The 17,375-nt window shown below is 40.5% G+C and overlaps 1 protein-coding gene across 1 annotated transcript in view; it reads right to left on the bottom strand.

Moving 5' to 3' along the window:
• The window catches only part of necab1 (N-terminal EF-hand calcium binding protein 1), a 52,922-nt gene extending 37,249 nt beyond the window's left edge, over positions 1–15,673 (bottom strand). The window contains exons 1-5 of the mRNA XM_054745194.2: positions 15,492–15,673; positions 13,739–13,763; positions 9,798–9,906; positions 7,514–7,539; positions 7,314–7,411 (exon numbers count right to left, since the gene is read on the bottom strand). Of these exons, the coding sequence (XP_054601169.2) occupies positions 7,314–7,411; positions 7,514–7,539; positions 9,798–9,906; positions 13,739–13,763; positions 15,492–15,581 (348 nt within the window). The 5' untranslated portion in view covers positions 15,582–15,673. The remainder of the gene's footprint in view (positions 1–7,313; positions 7,412–7,513; positions 7,540–9,797; positions 9,907–13,738; positions 13,764–15,491) is intronic.
• Positions 15,674–17,375: the final 1,702 nt, after the last annotated feature.

Here is a 17,375-nt window from a genome sequence, read left to right on the forward strand (position 1 = left end):
AATCATCCAGGGCTTATTAATGCTGTGTCAGCGCTGTTCTTTTCTTCTAAACATGCAAATTAGCGGTAATAACGTGTCAGTTCTGTTTTTATTTTATAACCATCCAGAAATATGAATGCTACCAGTGCTGCGCCGGAGACCTGCATGTGGCTGCTGTGCCGCGGCTTGTATTTGAGTGCAGCCTGTGTGTGTGTGTGTAGAAAACCTTTTTTTTCTTGTTGGTGCGGCTTATATTGAGCTGTGCTCTATAGTCCGGAAATTACGGTACTCACATTATCACTATGAGAATTTGTTAAAACGCTCAAAGAAGACATAAAAACATGTTTTACTAGAAGTGTGATCCCACTTACCCCATTTTAATATTTTACTCAGAAATCAATTATTATTGCTCTAATTTAGCAATTTAATCACTTCAGCCTTTGCTATATTTCATCAGAAAGCAATGGTTTCACTTTTCTCAAAAATAAACCAGTAGAGATTATTCTGGCTTTTCCATATTGCCTCTAATCAGCTCCCTGCTGTTAATAAACCCAGCTTTGATTTAGATCCACCTTCTCATTGTAGCGCCCACGCAATTAGCTTGTGTGTGTACTTGTCAGAGCAGCAAAAGTAAGACTCATGACTCCCTGTGCAAACACCTCTGTCACACAAATGCACACACACACACAGAGAGAGAGAGAGAGAGAGAGAGAGAGAGAGAGAGAGAGAGAGAGAGAGAGAGAGAGAGAGACATAGACCACCCACTCAAATACTTTCATCAAAGAAGGCCAAGCTTTAGCCTGTGACTAATATAGCATCTGTTTGCATCAGTGGTGTGAAATCTTGTCTTTCTGTCTGAATATTTTGGTTTTAATTCCTACCAATCCTGTCCACACAGTACAGAGTAATTTAATTTAATCAGCTTTCAATATCCAAGAACCATGAAGGGGCATGCACGGCCAACTGAGCGGGCCTCTGGGGTCCCATACTTCCTGTGGGAGATGCCTGGAGGCTTTTAAGAGTCAAGGGCAGCAAAGTAATTCCTTCTCAAAAGAATAAAAACCCTGACTTCATTGTTGGGTTGGATTCAGGTCAAGACTGGGTTGACTTGTGATTGGTTTAAATTTTTTATGCTGGGGTGACTAGTTTGAATTTTTAAAAATAACTTAAAAATTGTTCAGATATGACTGTCTGACCTAGCCTGGCAAGCCATCCAAAAATGTGAACATATCATCCCACCCACCTAACCAACAGAGTGCTGTGATTGGCTAGTTCCTATGGAACGTAGCTAGACCGATATACAGAGCAAAATTATTTTGCTTCGGCAAGTGGTATAGACTTCTAGGCTATATCTGACCCTGTTTTATGATATAAAGTAGGTAACCTTTCATAATTGTATTGCCCCCAAGACCCTCCCCTGGCAAAATAAATTATTTATGGAAGTCTAGATCATTGACCAATAGAGTTGGGTATTCACAAGAGGGAGCTGTCAATCAACATAATGTGCCCCAGTACCCAAAATACACTACGGAGTTATCAGTGGTGCCCCCAAGGGGTGGCCAGAGGTGGCCACAGCCACCCCAAGGAGGACGGGTGTTAATAATTCATATTTATGTCCACTCAAAGCATAAATTCAGACATAAATGTAAATACCACCCTCCAAAAATATACAATTGATGAGTAAAAAGGTTATTAGAATTTAAAATATATTTATGTTTCTACTGCTCACCATTTTAAAAATTAAGTTTATATCTTCAAAGATTTTTGTGAAGGCAGAAACAGGTGAATTAAACTAAAAAATAAAACTTTAAAATAAATTCTGGAATAACATTAAAGATAACTGAAATGTATATTTCTGAAATGTTTGTTTTTCTCAAATTTGAGTAAAGTGTTATGGATATATATTGTTTTTAATTTAAAAAAAAAGGAAGAAAGGAGCAATGCAATGCCTCACCACAGGCTAAACTATCCCAAAGTTACCATCAGGACCAATTTGGTGTGCCACCCCAAAATTTTTCGTTGGCCCTGTCTGGCCACCCTTATCAGAATTTTCTGGCGGCACCCCTGGGAGTGATGTACAGTCAGCTTAGCACACCAACCTAGCTTGAATGCTAACTTGACCTGCAGTGAATTAATGTCAGTCTGAAAAATTCATGCTAACTGTAGATGAGGAGGGAGGGAACGAAAAGAGATTTATCTTTTGTGTACTGGACCTAAGTGGTTGGCGTAACGTTCAACCTCACATATTATTGTTTTAGCCGGTTCTAGCATTAGCAGTGATGTGCTAGCATCAAGAGGGCCAGTTTTAGATGATTTCCTGCTTGAACTCTGCAGATTTGATTAAAACGAGTGATTAGCTGCTCCTGCAGACCTTGATCAATGCTGTTAGAATCAGGTGTGTCTGAGCAGGAACATATTGAAAACATTACTTTTCCGTTAGCGCTACAAGGCTATTTGTGGGCACGTGCGCGGTATGATGCATCACTTCCAGCTCCTTCCAAAAAGGAAGGCGAAGCAGGGGCAGAAGCCACAGCCATATCCTCATCTCCTTGATGACATCATGCTAAAGACGACAGATTAAAATGACATTTGTAAATTTGATTCCATGGTCATTCATGAAGAATGTTGCTCTTAGTTTTGTTTGTGCAATGCCGATTTTCAGCTGGAGTCTCACTGAATTGGTGAAATACTTTTGCATATGTTAAACTACAAATTAATCCCAGTATTTGCCCAACATCCCTACAAATTCAGCCACAAACTGTTCGTAATTCAGCCACCAACTCCCGGAGACAGGTTGCTGGAACCTGCAATGATTCTTTGAATCCTTGTTGCAAAAACTTTTACAAACTCCTTGCGAATTTTGTTCGTGATTTGTTGCGAACAGCTGCAGCTTGTTGGGATGACGACCAAAAACGAAAAAGTTTAAATTGAATTTTTGTCTTTTCTACATTTTTACATTCATGACATCTTTTCAATCTTGTTCCATTATTCCTAAAGACTTAAACAGTTTTAAATTTCTGGATAAATCTTAACTATTTCATTTGTAATACTGATACCACTGAACTAAAACCTATCTGGCTCTGCTGTTTGAGTTTTCAGTGGGTTGGGACTGTTGACACTTATTTCTGTGCTGTTAGAAGGAAAAAAAAACTAGAACTGACAGATGAACGCTCTGACTCCCACACAGTGTCCACAGCAAGACGTTGTCAACTTGTGTGCTGATCTGAGGGCTGATTTGAGCGCCGCAGCATCTGTCATAATGTGTCTGATGAGATACAATCGAAAAACGAGAGCTGGTGGAAGGACAAAAGCTTCTATTTTGTCCACGTGTCACTTTAATCTCTGATAATTTACTCTCATTTTCAGCTTTAATCCTATTTCTTATCTGTAATATCGTAATGAAAAAAATGCTTCATGGTACAAGAACAGCTCGTTTAATTTGACATTTATGTTGTAATTAGCTTGCTTTTGTTTTGTTTCATTAGTATGAGTAAGCAGTGGCTTTAACAGAAATTTGAAAAATGGGACCTCTGGAGAGACAAAACTGGAGTCACAATCCGAGAAAATCTATTTCATTAACTTTTTAATTTCAATCCGATGGGTTTTGTTGATTGATCTCTTGTCACTTTGACTATCTCATTTAAAGCAGTCCAATTTGCAATATTGATCTTGTACACATCGATTTTACAACTAATTGGTTTTTCAGCCATTTTGTCAGCTTAATGCCACTTTTGTGGCTAAAATTCTTTAATTTGCTCTTAAAAACTGCTGCCTATTGCTTTTAATTTAGACAACTCCTATGGACATTGCTTTGTCAAAAATCATTTGTTACGACCCTGCTGGTCATTTTGTGGTCAACCAGGACAGTCTACCTAATTTACCTGGTTTATCGGGTAATGTAGAACACCTGGGGTGTCTATTTATTAGGAATGGGACGATCTACTTAAAACTCACGATACGATGCACCTTGATATGTCTGAGTCACAAAACGATATCAAATAAGAAAAAAAAGGAAAAATTTATTACTGTATAATAACAACTTGTTTATTTTTTTCCAGTTGCACACAGGGAAACACAAGGCCTAACAGGCCAAACACAAACGTGCTGCTATAGGCCTTGGTTAACTTATCTCAGGACTGGTTCTTCTTCAAAAAAACTAACATATCAACATGTTCTGGTGTAATCAGTGATCTTTGAGCAGACACAATGTCTCCTGCCGTGGAAAAGACACGCACACTGGGCACCGATGTAGCAGGAATGCAAAGGTAGGCTTTGGCAAGGGGGGCAAGTATGGGGTAAGCATAAGCATTAACTTTCCACCACTCAAGTGGACTTCTGTTGAGTGGGATGGGAATCCCACTCCTGTAGGAGAGTATCTCCATTTCAATCCCTCTGCTGGTCTGCACTGTCTCAACAGTAGTGTAGGAGCTCCCAAGGAGATCTTCCAACGCTGTCTTCTTTGGTGGGGGAGGCTGTGTCGCATCCTGCATCTGCCTTTCTCCTTCTACTGGCTCTTCCTGGCTCTGCTCTGCTCCCTGTGCTGCCTCAGCCATGACCCTGGCCTGCTCTGCTGCTGCCTCTGATGTTGAAGCACTGGCCCTAGTGGTTCTTTCATCAGTGTAACTGGTCTGAAAATAAATAAAATAGAAAAACTAGTTAAACATTTCTGTCCTTCACTCTCTCTCTCTCTGATCGACTAATAAAAAAACATGAGAAATAAGTTTTCAGACTCTGGCCTGCACATACATGCAGGGTTACACACATGCAGCAGGAAACCTCAGAATTTTTTTTTTCAATAAAAGTTAGCCTACCTGGTTGCGCTGCTCATGAAGTGCTGAAGCTTTTTCACATATTCGGGCATAGATGGACTCACGTTGTTCATCATTCAGATGGGACAGGCTTCTGAATCGTGGGTCAAGCGCTGTGCACTCCTGCAGCATGTCATTACAGTCCCCGGTGCATCGATCCGAGATGTTGAGTAAGATGGCGCTTTTCATGTTGGCGATGGTCTGTGTTTCATTTCCGTTTGGTGACATGCTTTGCTCGATCATGTGCTTCAGTGGCATTATCAGTGAAACAGTGGGCTCTTTTTCATCACAGACAACAGTTGTGGCTGTCTTTAGTGGCTTAAGCAGTTTCACTATGTCTTCTACATCTGATAGATCAGTGTGATCCAGAGTGTCGATTTCTCTCGCATTCCTTCGGACTTCTGGGCAGCTCAATGGTGCTGAGACAGCTGCTTGCTGCTCCAGGTAGCGCGCCAGCATGTCGTACATGCTGTTCCACCTGGTCTGGACATCGGCGATGAGTTTATGCCGAGGAAGTTCCAACTGGGTTTGCTCGTTGGTCAGGTCTGCGGTGGCCGTGGTGCTCTTGTGAAAAAATTTAGTTATTCTTTGCACACGACCAAGAAGGCGCGCAACGTGGGATACAGCCAAGCCTCTCTTACTGGCCAGATTCACAACATGCGCCAAGCACTTGATGTGAGGGTGGAGACCGCTCTCTCTCACAGCAATGTCCAGGTTGCTCGCGTTGTCTGTGACACAAGCAATGGTTGTGTGTGGCCTTGTTAGCTCCCACTCACTCAGTGAATTTCTCAACACTTGAGCTATGTTAACACTAGTATGACTTTCACTTAGCTCACGAGTTTGCAACACAAAGCTTTTACTCTCCCATTTTTCGTTGATGACTTGTGCCGTGACGGTGACATAACTCTGTGTTGCACGCGAGGTCCAGCTGTCGGTGGTCAGAGCGACGCAGTCGGCATTTTTTACACTCTTTCACGCTTTGTTTCGTTTCATTGTAAATTTCCGGGATTACCTTCTCTTAAAAATGTCCTCGGCATGGCATCTTAAACTTGGGCTCCAGCACCTTGAACATTTGGATGAATTTTCTGTTCTCTAATATGTTAAATGGAGCCATGTAGTCCACTATGAACTCACCAATGAGCCGGGTTATCTGTTTTGCACGTGGACTTGACGGAGGGAGAGTTGGTGTCAGTGCTTGTTTCATGGTCCGCTGTCCTTTCGGTAGACTTGTTTTCGCCAAGGCCGTCTTCACATTTTTATGGTAACGTTGAAGGTGGTGGTTCATGTTTGTTGTGTTGGAGGTGGTGTACGGAATGACAGCATAGCAGAGCTTACACACAGTCTTGGTCTTTTCCGTTACTCTATTGCCGTCATTGTCTTTTTTAATCGGAAAGCCAAACTACTGCCAGACAGATGACCTGTATCCAGGAAGAGCATCCTCAATTTTGACCACATTTGACTCCATTGTTCTGTTATTTGGGGGCAAGGCAGTTGGTGGCACCAACTTGGTGCTAATGCTAATATTTGTTCACTCGCTGTAGCCTGCAGTGATGTTGTTACAACATACGCTGTGACTTGACGTCACGACGCACTGCACCTTTCCCCGGATGTTTTTAATTTAGTTTTACCCTGCTTTATCAGCAGAGATGGTGCTATCAGCTTGTCACCATAGACTGTATGCCTGCCCTACTACTACACAAATCATGCAGCAGTGCTGCCTAGTCTAATTTCGTGGTCCTTTTTTTTTTACCTTGATGCATTTTGTCACGTTTTGTATCGTGAGTTTTCGCCAAACGATATTTTGTCACATCCCTACTATTTATGCTGCGTTAAATTTGTGTTCAATTTGCACCTCCTTGTTTTAACTTTTGTTTTCTACAGGTTAAATTAACATTATTTTGGTTGAATGAATAATATTTAACTAACTGTTACATCTTAGGTGTGTTCTTGCTGTGTCTTTCTAAATCCATTCTTTCGTTCTTTTTTAAACACAGAAACAGTTTTGTTTACTCTAAACGGAGAAGGAAGTGACGCGCCACCATCAGCGTCAGCCTGAAGAAGCCGGCAGCCGTCAGCGAAACTGTAGCTACAAACAGGTAAACAAAACTGTAACTGTTACATGGTGCAACTCCTTTTGTTATGGCAAAATGAGCTGGGTTGTAACAATTGGGGGCTTGTCCGGGATTTTCACCCAGGACCTCTCACACCTAACTTCTTCCAAGGTTGGAGGCCGTAATATCACTAACACATCAACATCAGATCAGATTAGCATTGCAGATAAATAAGACAAATAGGCTTACACACTCTGAAATGGGTTATTAAAAGCAAAAATACTGACTGATGTTTGTCCATGCGATAAATAAACCACAAGCAGAACCTCTCCTTGTCATTATTTCTTAAAAGAAATTTTAAAATTTCACTGCATTAGACGTGATCTTTTTTACATTTGGTCTCCAAATAACAACCTGACCAACAATCATTAGTTTAGGAAAGTAATTAGTCAAAAAACACCCGTTGCCTCCTTACCTTCTTTGTCTTGTCCATTGCCTTTAATATGGACATGTTCAGGTCCTCCAGAGCTGCAAGAACATTCTCATATTCACCAAGATGCTCGGAGAAGTACCCTGCAAAATACACACACAAGTCATACCTTGTAGGGGTTGTACATAACTGTTTCTTGCATTTTATTACAATACAAATTTCATTTAGGAAAAGACTGAACTCACCACAGAGTTCATCAGTGTCCAAATTGCTGCAAAAATCAGCAAAGAACACATTTTTAAAAATGACCTTTTTAATTGTTAATTAGCTTAAATTCTTTCCCGATTGTTCTGGACAAACATTTTTTTAATTATAATGTGACCTCAGATAGAAATATGCTTTAATTTGTTTTATTTTATGTTTTTTGACCAGACAGGGAACTCCTTGATAACTGATTGTACTTAATACTTGTGCATTCAGGCTGTCTGAGTCTGAAAGGTGTTAGAAAGGAAAAGTTGTTGAAAAAACATTAAAAGAATCTATTGTTCTCTGTTAGACACAAACACACACACACACACACACGTCAGTAAAGAGGCATAGTCTGGGGGTTTGCACTGGTTCTAACTCTGTCTCACACTACATTGTAGGGGTTGTATGAACTAGTCGACTTCACTGCTCTGTAGTGACTTTTTATGCCTTTCACAGACTAGTCACTGTCACGTGATAATGACCGATAAGATGCAGTCCTCGGAAAAGACAGCAGGTGATGAGCCCCTGCGCGTTGGGAGGCGACGTGCTGTGCCAGAGCGTCGGTACTGACACCCGCCGTAAAACGGACATTTAACCAAATTGTGACGTTTACCCTCTTGCAATTTAACCTTCCCCTCACCCCCATCCTAACCTTAACCAGCATGCAAAGCTCTGATTGTTGACGCGCTCCAGACATCTGCGTCCTGAGCACGGCCACAGTAACATTATCAAATTAGGTGTCACCACCTCAAAAACAAATTTAACATGCGACCGTTCATGTCGGCTCATTTCCTTTTATGTTTTCTGTCTTTTATTTGTGCCTGATGCGTGGAGCAGAGCGCATCACCTGTTTTGTCCTCCGGTGACGCACCGATCACTGATGCGGCCGCGAGCAGCGCGCACTCCGCTGTTTTTGCTGTCGGTAGATCTTTTAGAACTGCAGTTCAAAGGTAGCTCATGAGGTGAATATATATGAACCCAGGTAGCAGTTTTTCTTTAGGATTGACAGGAGATGCAGGAAGATAATAAACAGGCAGGACAGAAAAATAGCCAAATAAAAACAAGTTAGTTTTTGTACCTGGTGGTTGCAACAAACAGACACCATTGAAGGTAATCAGAAGTGAGGAACAGAAAATGAAATAATTATTTTAATGTTTAGAGCAGCAGGAACTCTGAGAGGCTGCAGGAACGCCGGTGAGTTTCTGGCCACTGCGCAGGGGGAGGGGGGAGAGGGCTGAAGCGGGGGAACCAGATGCAGAAACTACCGTTGTTTAAAGAGATATGTGTTAACTTTGAAAATGTGGACGCAATTTTAATTGTCAAAAACTCCAGCGAAACAACCGACACCCCCCCCCTCCCCCCCGCGCGCGCACCGCTTCAGGTGTATGACGTCATCGACTAGTTAAAGCCGACTCTATTTTCATTACTTGACTATCAACTTTTTTAAAAATTAAGTCATGCAGCCCCTACGACGTTGACCAGGGGAGAGTTGTGCAAACACGAGAAAACACTTCATGAAAAGGAGAAACGGACCATCAAGCAGTTTCTGATGAGGCTCTTTTTGTTTTCCAACCATCCTGGAGGGTAAACTGGTGAAAGTGCTGTGTTTTATAGACAAAATAAAAAGGGACAAACATAAAAAAGAAAAATAAATCTACAGTTATTAAAGTATTTTAAAAAAAATTCCATCCATCCATTTTCATCTGCTTATCCAGGGTCAGCTGGCGGGGGCAGCAGCCTAAGCAGAGGCTCTGACTTCCCTCTCCCCAGCCAGCTCCTCCGGGGAAATCCTAAGACGTTCCCTGGCCAGCGGTGAGAAAGTCCCTCCGGCGTGTCCTGGGTCTTTCTTTAGGTCTCCTCCCAGTCGGACGTGCCCGGAAAACCTCACCAGGGAGGCGTCCAGGAGGCATTTCCTCTCTATGTGGAGGAGGAACGGATCTACTCCAAGCTCCTCCTGGGTGACCAAGCTTTTCGCCCTATTTCTAAGGGAGAGACCACTGTGGACAAAACTCCTCCTGCATAGTGATACCCCTTCGCTCGGCCGACAGGGGGCTGCTGGTGGTTCCTCACTCAAAGTGCAGGTCACGGGGGGGACCGTGCATTTTCGGTGTTGGCTCCCACATTTTGCAACCAGTTGCAATCGGTGGTGCATCAGTCACCCTCATTGATGGTTTTTAAGTCCTGACTAAAGACCCACTTTCATGTCAAGGCACTCTAGCAACAGCAAACTCAACCCTAACCCTCCCTGTGCATGGATAAGTTAAAACCCAAACAACTCACTCGGTGTTGTGAGTATCGATGGCGTGGAAAAGCTCCTTCAGCTCCTCGGCTGTTAGGACCCCATCAGAGAAGTAGGATTTAAACTCATCAAAGGACAGCTTCCCATCATCTGGAGACAAAATGACAAATCCTCTCAGCACCGTGCAAGAACTTCAAAAATACTTCCATATAATAAAAAAGTGCATTTACAAAATAATATAAGCAAACATTTGAACTTGGACTGAATCTGAGCTGGTGTTGGTGGACAACGCGTTTACATTGCCAGAGACTCGGCGAGCACGTAACTGGAACGTGAACCGTCTCATCACTGATGAGCTCAGAAATTCGCTCGGCTCTACATGATGCTGTTGGTATGTGAAAACAAAGGTGTGGGACACCTTCTGCAGCACATCAATGCTTCACATCATTCAGCATGTTTAATGAACAGCCAAGTGGCACGCAAAATGTTCTGATGAGTGATTTTTGGACATTTTGAGCTCTAAAATGTACCTCCAGTTGTATTTGTTTTTATTTTTTGTGTATTTCTTATTCAGGTCAAGGCCCGAATGACAACAGGAACCAAACACCAGCATGCTATTCTAAATTAGCCCAGTTTGGGGCACCATTATGGGTCAGGAAATAACGGGAGACGGTTTCTTATGGTCAACAGAAATCAAACTAAATTTGACCCCCTTGGAAAAAGCTTCCATCAATGCCTTTGTAGCCTTAGTACCTTCATCCGATATCATACTATATTCTAGTTTTTCCTACAGAACAAAATCACCCATGTCAGGTAGTTGGAGACTCTAAATGTAAATGTAAAAATGTATTGAAAAATAAAAATATAAGCTGCTTTGAGGAATGCTTAAAATTATTCATAAAATATGTGATTCCTGTATTTTTTTAGTTTTGACTTGCTAAACGATTGTAAAAATCAAGTCCGGTTACATAATTTTACCACATTAGCAATTAAAACAAACCTTCATGTGCCAGAAATTTGAAACGTTCCTGAATATAAAACTGCAAATAATAACAAATAATAAAAACGAGGAAAACAGACCTGTTTTCGGGGAGTAGCTTTGTGGACGGAGGATGGTTTTCTCACAAATAAAGACCTAAATTCTACTGGAAGGTATAGATGTCGTGCCTCTGGGCTAAAGAGGCAAAAGACCATCTGGCTTTTTTGCAATTCACAATTCAAAAGCCAACTTTAAAGGGTGCATTAGTGCACATGTAACATGCACATCTGTGAAAGCACCATCAGCATTTGCTGCCATCCTGTATGATGAAATAACTCATATAAAAACAACACTATTGGTGTCTACCGTCTCAACAGAGTTTGAAGAGGAGGTGATGCAACCTGGTGGTAAACGTCTCCGTATCACAGTTTTAGAAATGCTTATTGGTGTAAAGTTAAAAGAAAAACAGCCATCTTTAAAAACATTAAAAATATTAAAGATGTTTGATTAATATGTTCAGCGTTCTGTAGTTATTCTGCTGCAACACCACGTCCTGAGAGGAATAAATCCAGTGTTCAAGTAAAACAAATCAGAACATTATGTTTTTGCATTTTTTGCAAACTTGTCTCTGAAACCAATAACATTCTGAACCACATGTTTGCATGACTATCCAAATATTCTCCTACAAACAGTCTGGCAATGCTCATTTGAAGGTTCTCCGTCATGGGGCGGGATCTTCCTTGTCTTTCAAAAGATACTACTAAGATGCTAGTGGACAACAAACAACGTGACGTACTCACCGCAATGGATGTCGGTCAACGAGGCAGTCTGCTGTTGAAGATGGGAAAAATACATCCTTTTTCCTAATAAAGGACTAATTACATCTTTCTGTTCCTGATTCTAACAACGCCCAAGTCCAAATAGTCCAAAATTGATGTACAAGGTGTTTCAAACAAGCTGTCGCCATCTTGGTCCACTATGTCGCATCGTCCCGCCCACCAAACCAATAGAGTGCCTTGACTGGACCACAAAGCCGATAGAACGCTGTAATTGGCCTACCATTGTGGACCAATCATAGCGCTCTATTGGTTGGAAGCCCCAATAGAGAGCTGTGATTGGCCAGCCAGAATGCTGCTAGGGGCCGCAGAGTCGAGCGTTCCTAGACCTAGTTCGCTAAGCTAGCTGATGAGGTCCTTTTCAGTTGAATACTTTATGTTCCTCATACAAGTTTAAAAACAAGACAAAAGCTGGAGGTTTGCATTGTTATGTAGGACCTTTTTGCCTTTATGCTTCATTGTTTTTAGGTGCATGGTGTAAGAACGAACATCTTGTGGTAAAATTTGGGTACCGCAGCCCACTTTCAAGACACACGAATGACGCTCTCACTCCTGTTTTTTCACAGTTGTTGCTATTTACAAATCATTTAATGTTTATTTGAGAGGGACATTGATGTCCAACATAGTACATGTGATGCATTTAGAGTTCATAGCTAGTGCTAACGTACAGCACCAGAAGATAGAGGATGAGGTAAGACGAGTCATATGCGGCAAGTTGATAAGTAGAGTAATACATTTCACTGTAATATCGAATTGTCTGCAATTGAAAAAGTATCGTGAGATTTTTTTTAAGGCCGACTGTGTGTAATTCACAGTTAGCATTGTTAGCTCGATGTTAGCCTCTATCCTTCTTTAAGCCGGGCGGACACTGTGCGACTTTTTCACTAGTAGCACTCAGCTTCAGCTCAAACTGTACGACTTCTCCGCAGGGCAGATCTCACGAGTCATGCGCTCACACTGTACGACCCAGTTCTCGGATGCGACCTGACTGCTCACACTGTACGTCTAGCAACACGTCGGACCTAAAAATATGCTAAAAATAGCAGTTTTTACACAACACGTCAGACTTTTTTGTCTTACCTGTTGTCCTTCGGGAGTGCTGCAGGAGGACACACAGGGATTTATGGGGGTTGGATGAGGAAAACGAAATAAAGAAAGTAAATCTGTGTTTTGTGATCAGTTTAATTTGACATGAACCTGACAAACACACGTTCTTGACAATCCTTGTCTTTGTGTGTAAAAAAACGTTTAGAAATAAAAACGAACAACGTGTGTTATTAGGGAAATAGCGTGTGAGTGGTGTTGATGCATGATTGCGCATGCGCCGTGAGCGGTTCTGATACTTTTTGGGTTGCAGCCGCTCGCTTCAACCCTCACGAGGAACGAGAAAAATATCAAACACTCCAGAAGTCCGTGCGAGCTCACGATTGTTGATCGGTAGCAGGTCACGTGGTGTTAATCGCCTCTCATAACCCCCTGTACACTACACGACGCTCAGCGCAAAACTCGCCCCGATCTTGTGGATTCTCGCACGAGTGGAAAATCGGCTCAAAAAGGTGAAAAAGTCGCACAGTGTACGCCCGGCTTTACCCGAACACAAAGATGCCGTGGCAACACCTGGGCTTCTCTTGGTTTAGGTCTGTCCAAAACTCTGCTGCGTTTTGCCAGCCGGTGTTGAATTACAAACGCCGGCACAGACTCGGCAACCCTACGGCTCACACATTGTAAACAAAGACTCCATCCCTCTTTGGCATTTTGAGAGGAGAAAAACTGACCACCCCTCAGCCAGCTCAGAAGGAAATCTGTTTCAGTGTAACCTTCCTTCCAATATGATTAAGACATCAGACTGTTTTGTGTTAAATTTTCACTGTAAAATTCGACTTGGTGCGCCAATAATGTCAAAACAACCTTTGTGTTTAAGATGGACAGATTTAAGTCTTAAACATGCAGCGAACCACCATAAGAATGTCTCCAAATTCTTCAAATTTTCTACGTTGTCCTTAATTAACACTCGGAAGCAGAACCATGACTGGCATGGTCAGTTTTCTGTTTCCATGGTAACCGATCAGCACAGAGTCATGATCAGAATTTGATCCGAGGAACTGCATCTGTTCTTGCACACGAGGGAAAATGGGGCTGAAGTGTGTGTTTGGGTCTGGTTACGCACCGTTTTTATCGGCTCTCCGCAGAATCTAAAACAGAAGAAGGGGAGGAGAGATGTCAGAAAGACAGGGGGACACTTCTTCAAAGTTAAAGTGAGCGAGAGAGGGGAGGGGAGTGAGGGGAGGGGGGTGGTCATTGATCACACTCGCAAAAGTGGCATGTCGCTGAATTATTGATCGAGCTGTCCCAGAGTCCGCAGGAGATGAAAGAGAGGCTGGCAGCGACCACGTCAGCTTTAAGCTGATCTAACTAAAAATAAACACTTTTCTTTAATGGAGCCACACTTTCACTTGTAAAGAATCTGAGCAGGCAAAGTGTCTAAAACTAGAAAACAGACTCCAAAAAATAATCCTTCAACATCAAATTCAGTCTCAATTCACATTAAACTTGAGCTTTCATAAACTTTAAACTTCTGCCCAAACTCACTTTTAAATGTCTTTTAGAATGTCCTACCTGCCTTTTTGTCTGAGACCTGATGTTTCAGTGAGATTAGCTGTATAAATAATTGTGAAATAAACACAAAAGATGAACAGAATATGTGCAGAATCTTAGTGAAATTATTGACTTGGACCCTTGGACCCCTTATTCAGGTGGATTATTTTTTATATTTCATTTTTCTAATGAGGTCTTATATTTATACCAAATAGGTGAAATTAAAAATGCAATTAAAATTGGGTTTTCAGAAGAAATAAGACAAACTAAAGGCTTCGGCTATTAAAAATGTGGATTTATTACTTAACTGCTTTTAAATTTTGTTAAAATCACTGTTTTCTAGTCCAATATCTATAAATATTCCTTGTTTTAAAATTATGATTAGTTATTTTTTTAAATTAATATTATCTTTTTTATGAGTTTTTAGAGCTGTTGCCTTGCAGCGAGAAGGTCCTGGGTTCGCTTCCCGGCCTGGGATCTTTCTGCATGGAGCTTGCATGTTCTCCCTGTGCATGCGTGGGTTCTCTCCGGGTTCTCCGGCTTCCTCCCACAGCCCAAAAACCTACTTGGTAGGTTGACTGGTCTGTCTAAATTGTCCTTAGGTGTGTGTGTGTGCGTGTGTGTGTGTGATTGTTTGTCCTGTGTGTCTCTTTGTTGCCCTGCGATGGACTGGCTCTCTGTCCAGGGTGTACCCCGCCTGATTGCCCATTGACCGATGGAGATAGCCCCCCCCCCCCCCCCCCCCCCCCCGAAGACTTGAAAATATGAGGTTTATAATTTAATGGAAGGTAATAATAATAATAATAATAATAATAATAATAATAATAATAATAATAATAATATACTAATTTATGGTAATATAGTCTGGTTTTTTCAAATATTCCCAAATATTGTTTAGTTTTTACCCAAAAAATAATTATATATTCAGTGCTTCAAGGATTAATGGCTGAACTGCTTGTAATTGGTCACTGAATCTAATTTCTGAGTCTGTTGATCTCTATTTTTCGTACTTAAAATGTTTGAGTTGACTCAGATGAACAAACACCCACAGCAGAAGAAAAGCTGTTAGTGTTTCAATCTGACTTCATCCGGCAAAATCCAGCTTTCATCAGGGTTTCTTTTCTTTCCTCAGAGTCAGAAGATCTGTTTGACACATTTTCTTTGAACCCAAGAGTAAATCAGCTGTGAAACTGAAAACGTGTTTAATAAATAGAAAAAAAAACATTTAATTAAATTGATACATTCTATATTAATTAACAGAACAAATAAGCTGAAACTAGAGTTGAGCTTTAATATCATAATAAAAAAGGGGAAAAGCTACTTACGTCAATAAAAATGGACATTCCCTTTTTGAGCTCCATTTGAGCGCCGGACTCCTCGGTTACAGACGGAACCTCCTGAGAACAATCCATCATCTGGAGCGATGCTTCGGGCGCAAACAGCGGAGGAATGTGCGTCCACGTCCGAGTCTTCTGCTGCTGTAGAAAAATAAAAATGTTTCCGATAGCTGACGTAGTTCAGTCACAACTTCCGGTTTCTACCGCGTTTCACTAGAGCTTTAAACTTTATTTTATATTACCAAACACACAAAGAACATTAATGTTCCGTGATTGGCACTGTTTGTAGTTATTCATTTTGTTGTAGTATTTTTATTTCAGGTGAACAAAAAAACTCGTTTTTTCACAACCGATGCTTTTACGTTGAAATACTTCCGGTAGGTGCAAACTAATTTTTCTGCCTGTAAAAACTGGAAACTCTTCAAAATAAAATGTAAACACATCATTTAGGTTCAGCGTCTGTTAATGATAATTATAATATCTCACCGTAAAAATAAATAAATGTTCAGCAATCCTGATGTAAACGTAACTTCTGAGGTATTTGAATCACTTTTTGACTTTTATAACACACCAGTCTCACTTCTGAAAGAGATTATTGCCATTCAGGCTCAACGTTTCGTTATGCAGTTTATTATAATAACAGAAACGAAAGCAATAAAGATTTACACTTCAAAACACAAAGGTGGAGGTTTACCCCTGAAAATATGCCAAATAAATTAAGATTATTCAATTTAGGGCATAATTACACATAGTTTAAAGGAATGTTGCTATTTTTTAAAGAATATTGTGGAATTGGATTGAGTTGATGTTTATTAAAAAGTCTAAGTACTTTCATTTATTATTATTATTATTATTATTATTATTATTATTATTATTATTATTATTATTATTATTATTAACAAGAATTCTGAAACGAGGACCTGAAGTGAATGATGAGAAACATAAGACATTTGTAATTGTTTACAATATAGAAGTCGTCATCTGCTGGTCATTATAAAAACTGATTAAATACTTTTAAATCAAGTCAAAACCTAATCTAGCCTACATACAATTTATTTTTAAAAGCTTTATACACATGATCTTTGATAATCTAATTCCATGTATATAAAAATATTTGATAAAAGCACTCCTTTAAAATCTCCACCATTGTCTTCTAAGTCAGAAAACTGAGGCATTAATCAGATGTTACATTTACCACGTTTATTTTTTATTGTATAAGTAGTCATATAAATTATTGTAAAAGGTAACTATGATTGGATTCTTCTGTAACTGAATATGTTTGAAATACATTACTACATTTACTACTATTTATTCAGGGAAAGGTTTTAATTTTGTTCTTGATTTTTAAACAAATATAACCTAATTTAATAAATTATCTAGATTTTAATTTAAAAGAATAATGATAATGATTTTCAACATGAGCTATTTGAAAATGTTGATTTACTGGAACATTCATGTCTTCCTGCTAACTTTTTTTAAGGTGTGAAACACTGAAAAAAACATTTTTAATGAATATTTATGATTCTGATGGGTCACCCTGAGTTCTTCATGCAGGCTGAATTTGAAAATAGTCTCCTACACCTATCTCCTGCATTAGCTTCTGATAGACAATGAAACTCTAGGATTAGAAAATCCTGACAGATCTGCGTCACACTGTTGCTTTACATTCATGGACTCACCCATCTTAACTCATGACGGGGAAGACTGTTGTTGTTTTATTATCCGAGAGAGCTGAGTGCGTCTTGGCTAGTAGAAGCTAACCGTTAGCATTAGCATCGCCACCACACGGCAGAAGCTCTGGTGTTATTTGTGGGGATAAAACATCCACAATGAAAGTAGATGGTAGTTGTGTTCCTGTTATCCAATCAGAGG

The sequence above is a fragment of the Nothobranchius furzeri genome, chromosome 19 (assembly GCF_043380555.1).
Source record: "Nothobranchius furzeri strain GRZ-AD chromosome 19, NfurGRZ-RIMD1, whole genome shotgun sequence".
Lineage (NCBI taxonomy): Eukaryota > Metazoa > Chordata > Actinopteri > Cyprinodontiformes > Nothobranchiidae > Nothobranchius > Nothobranchius furzeri.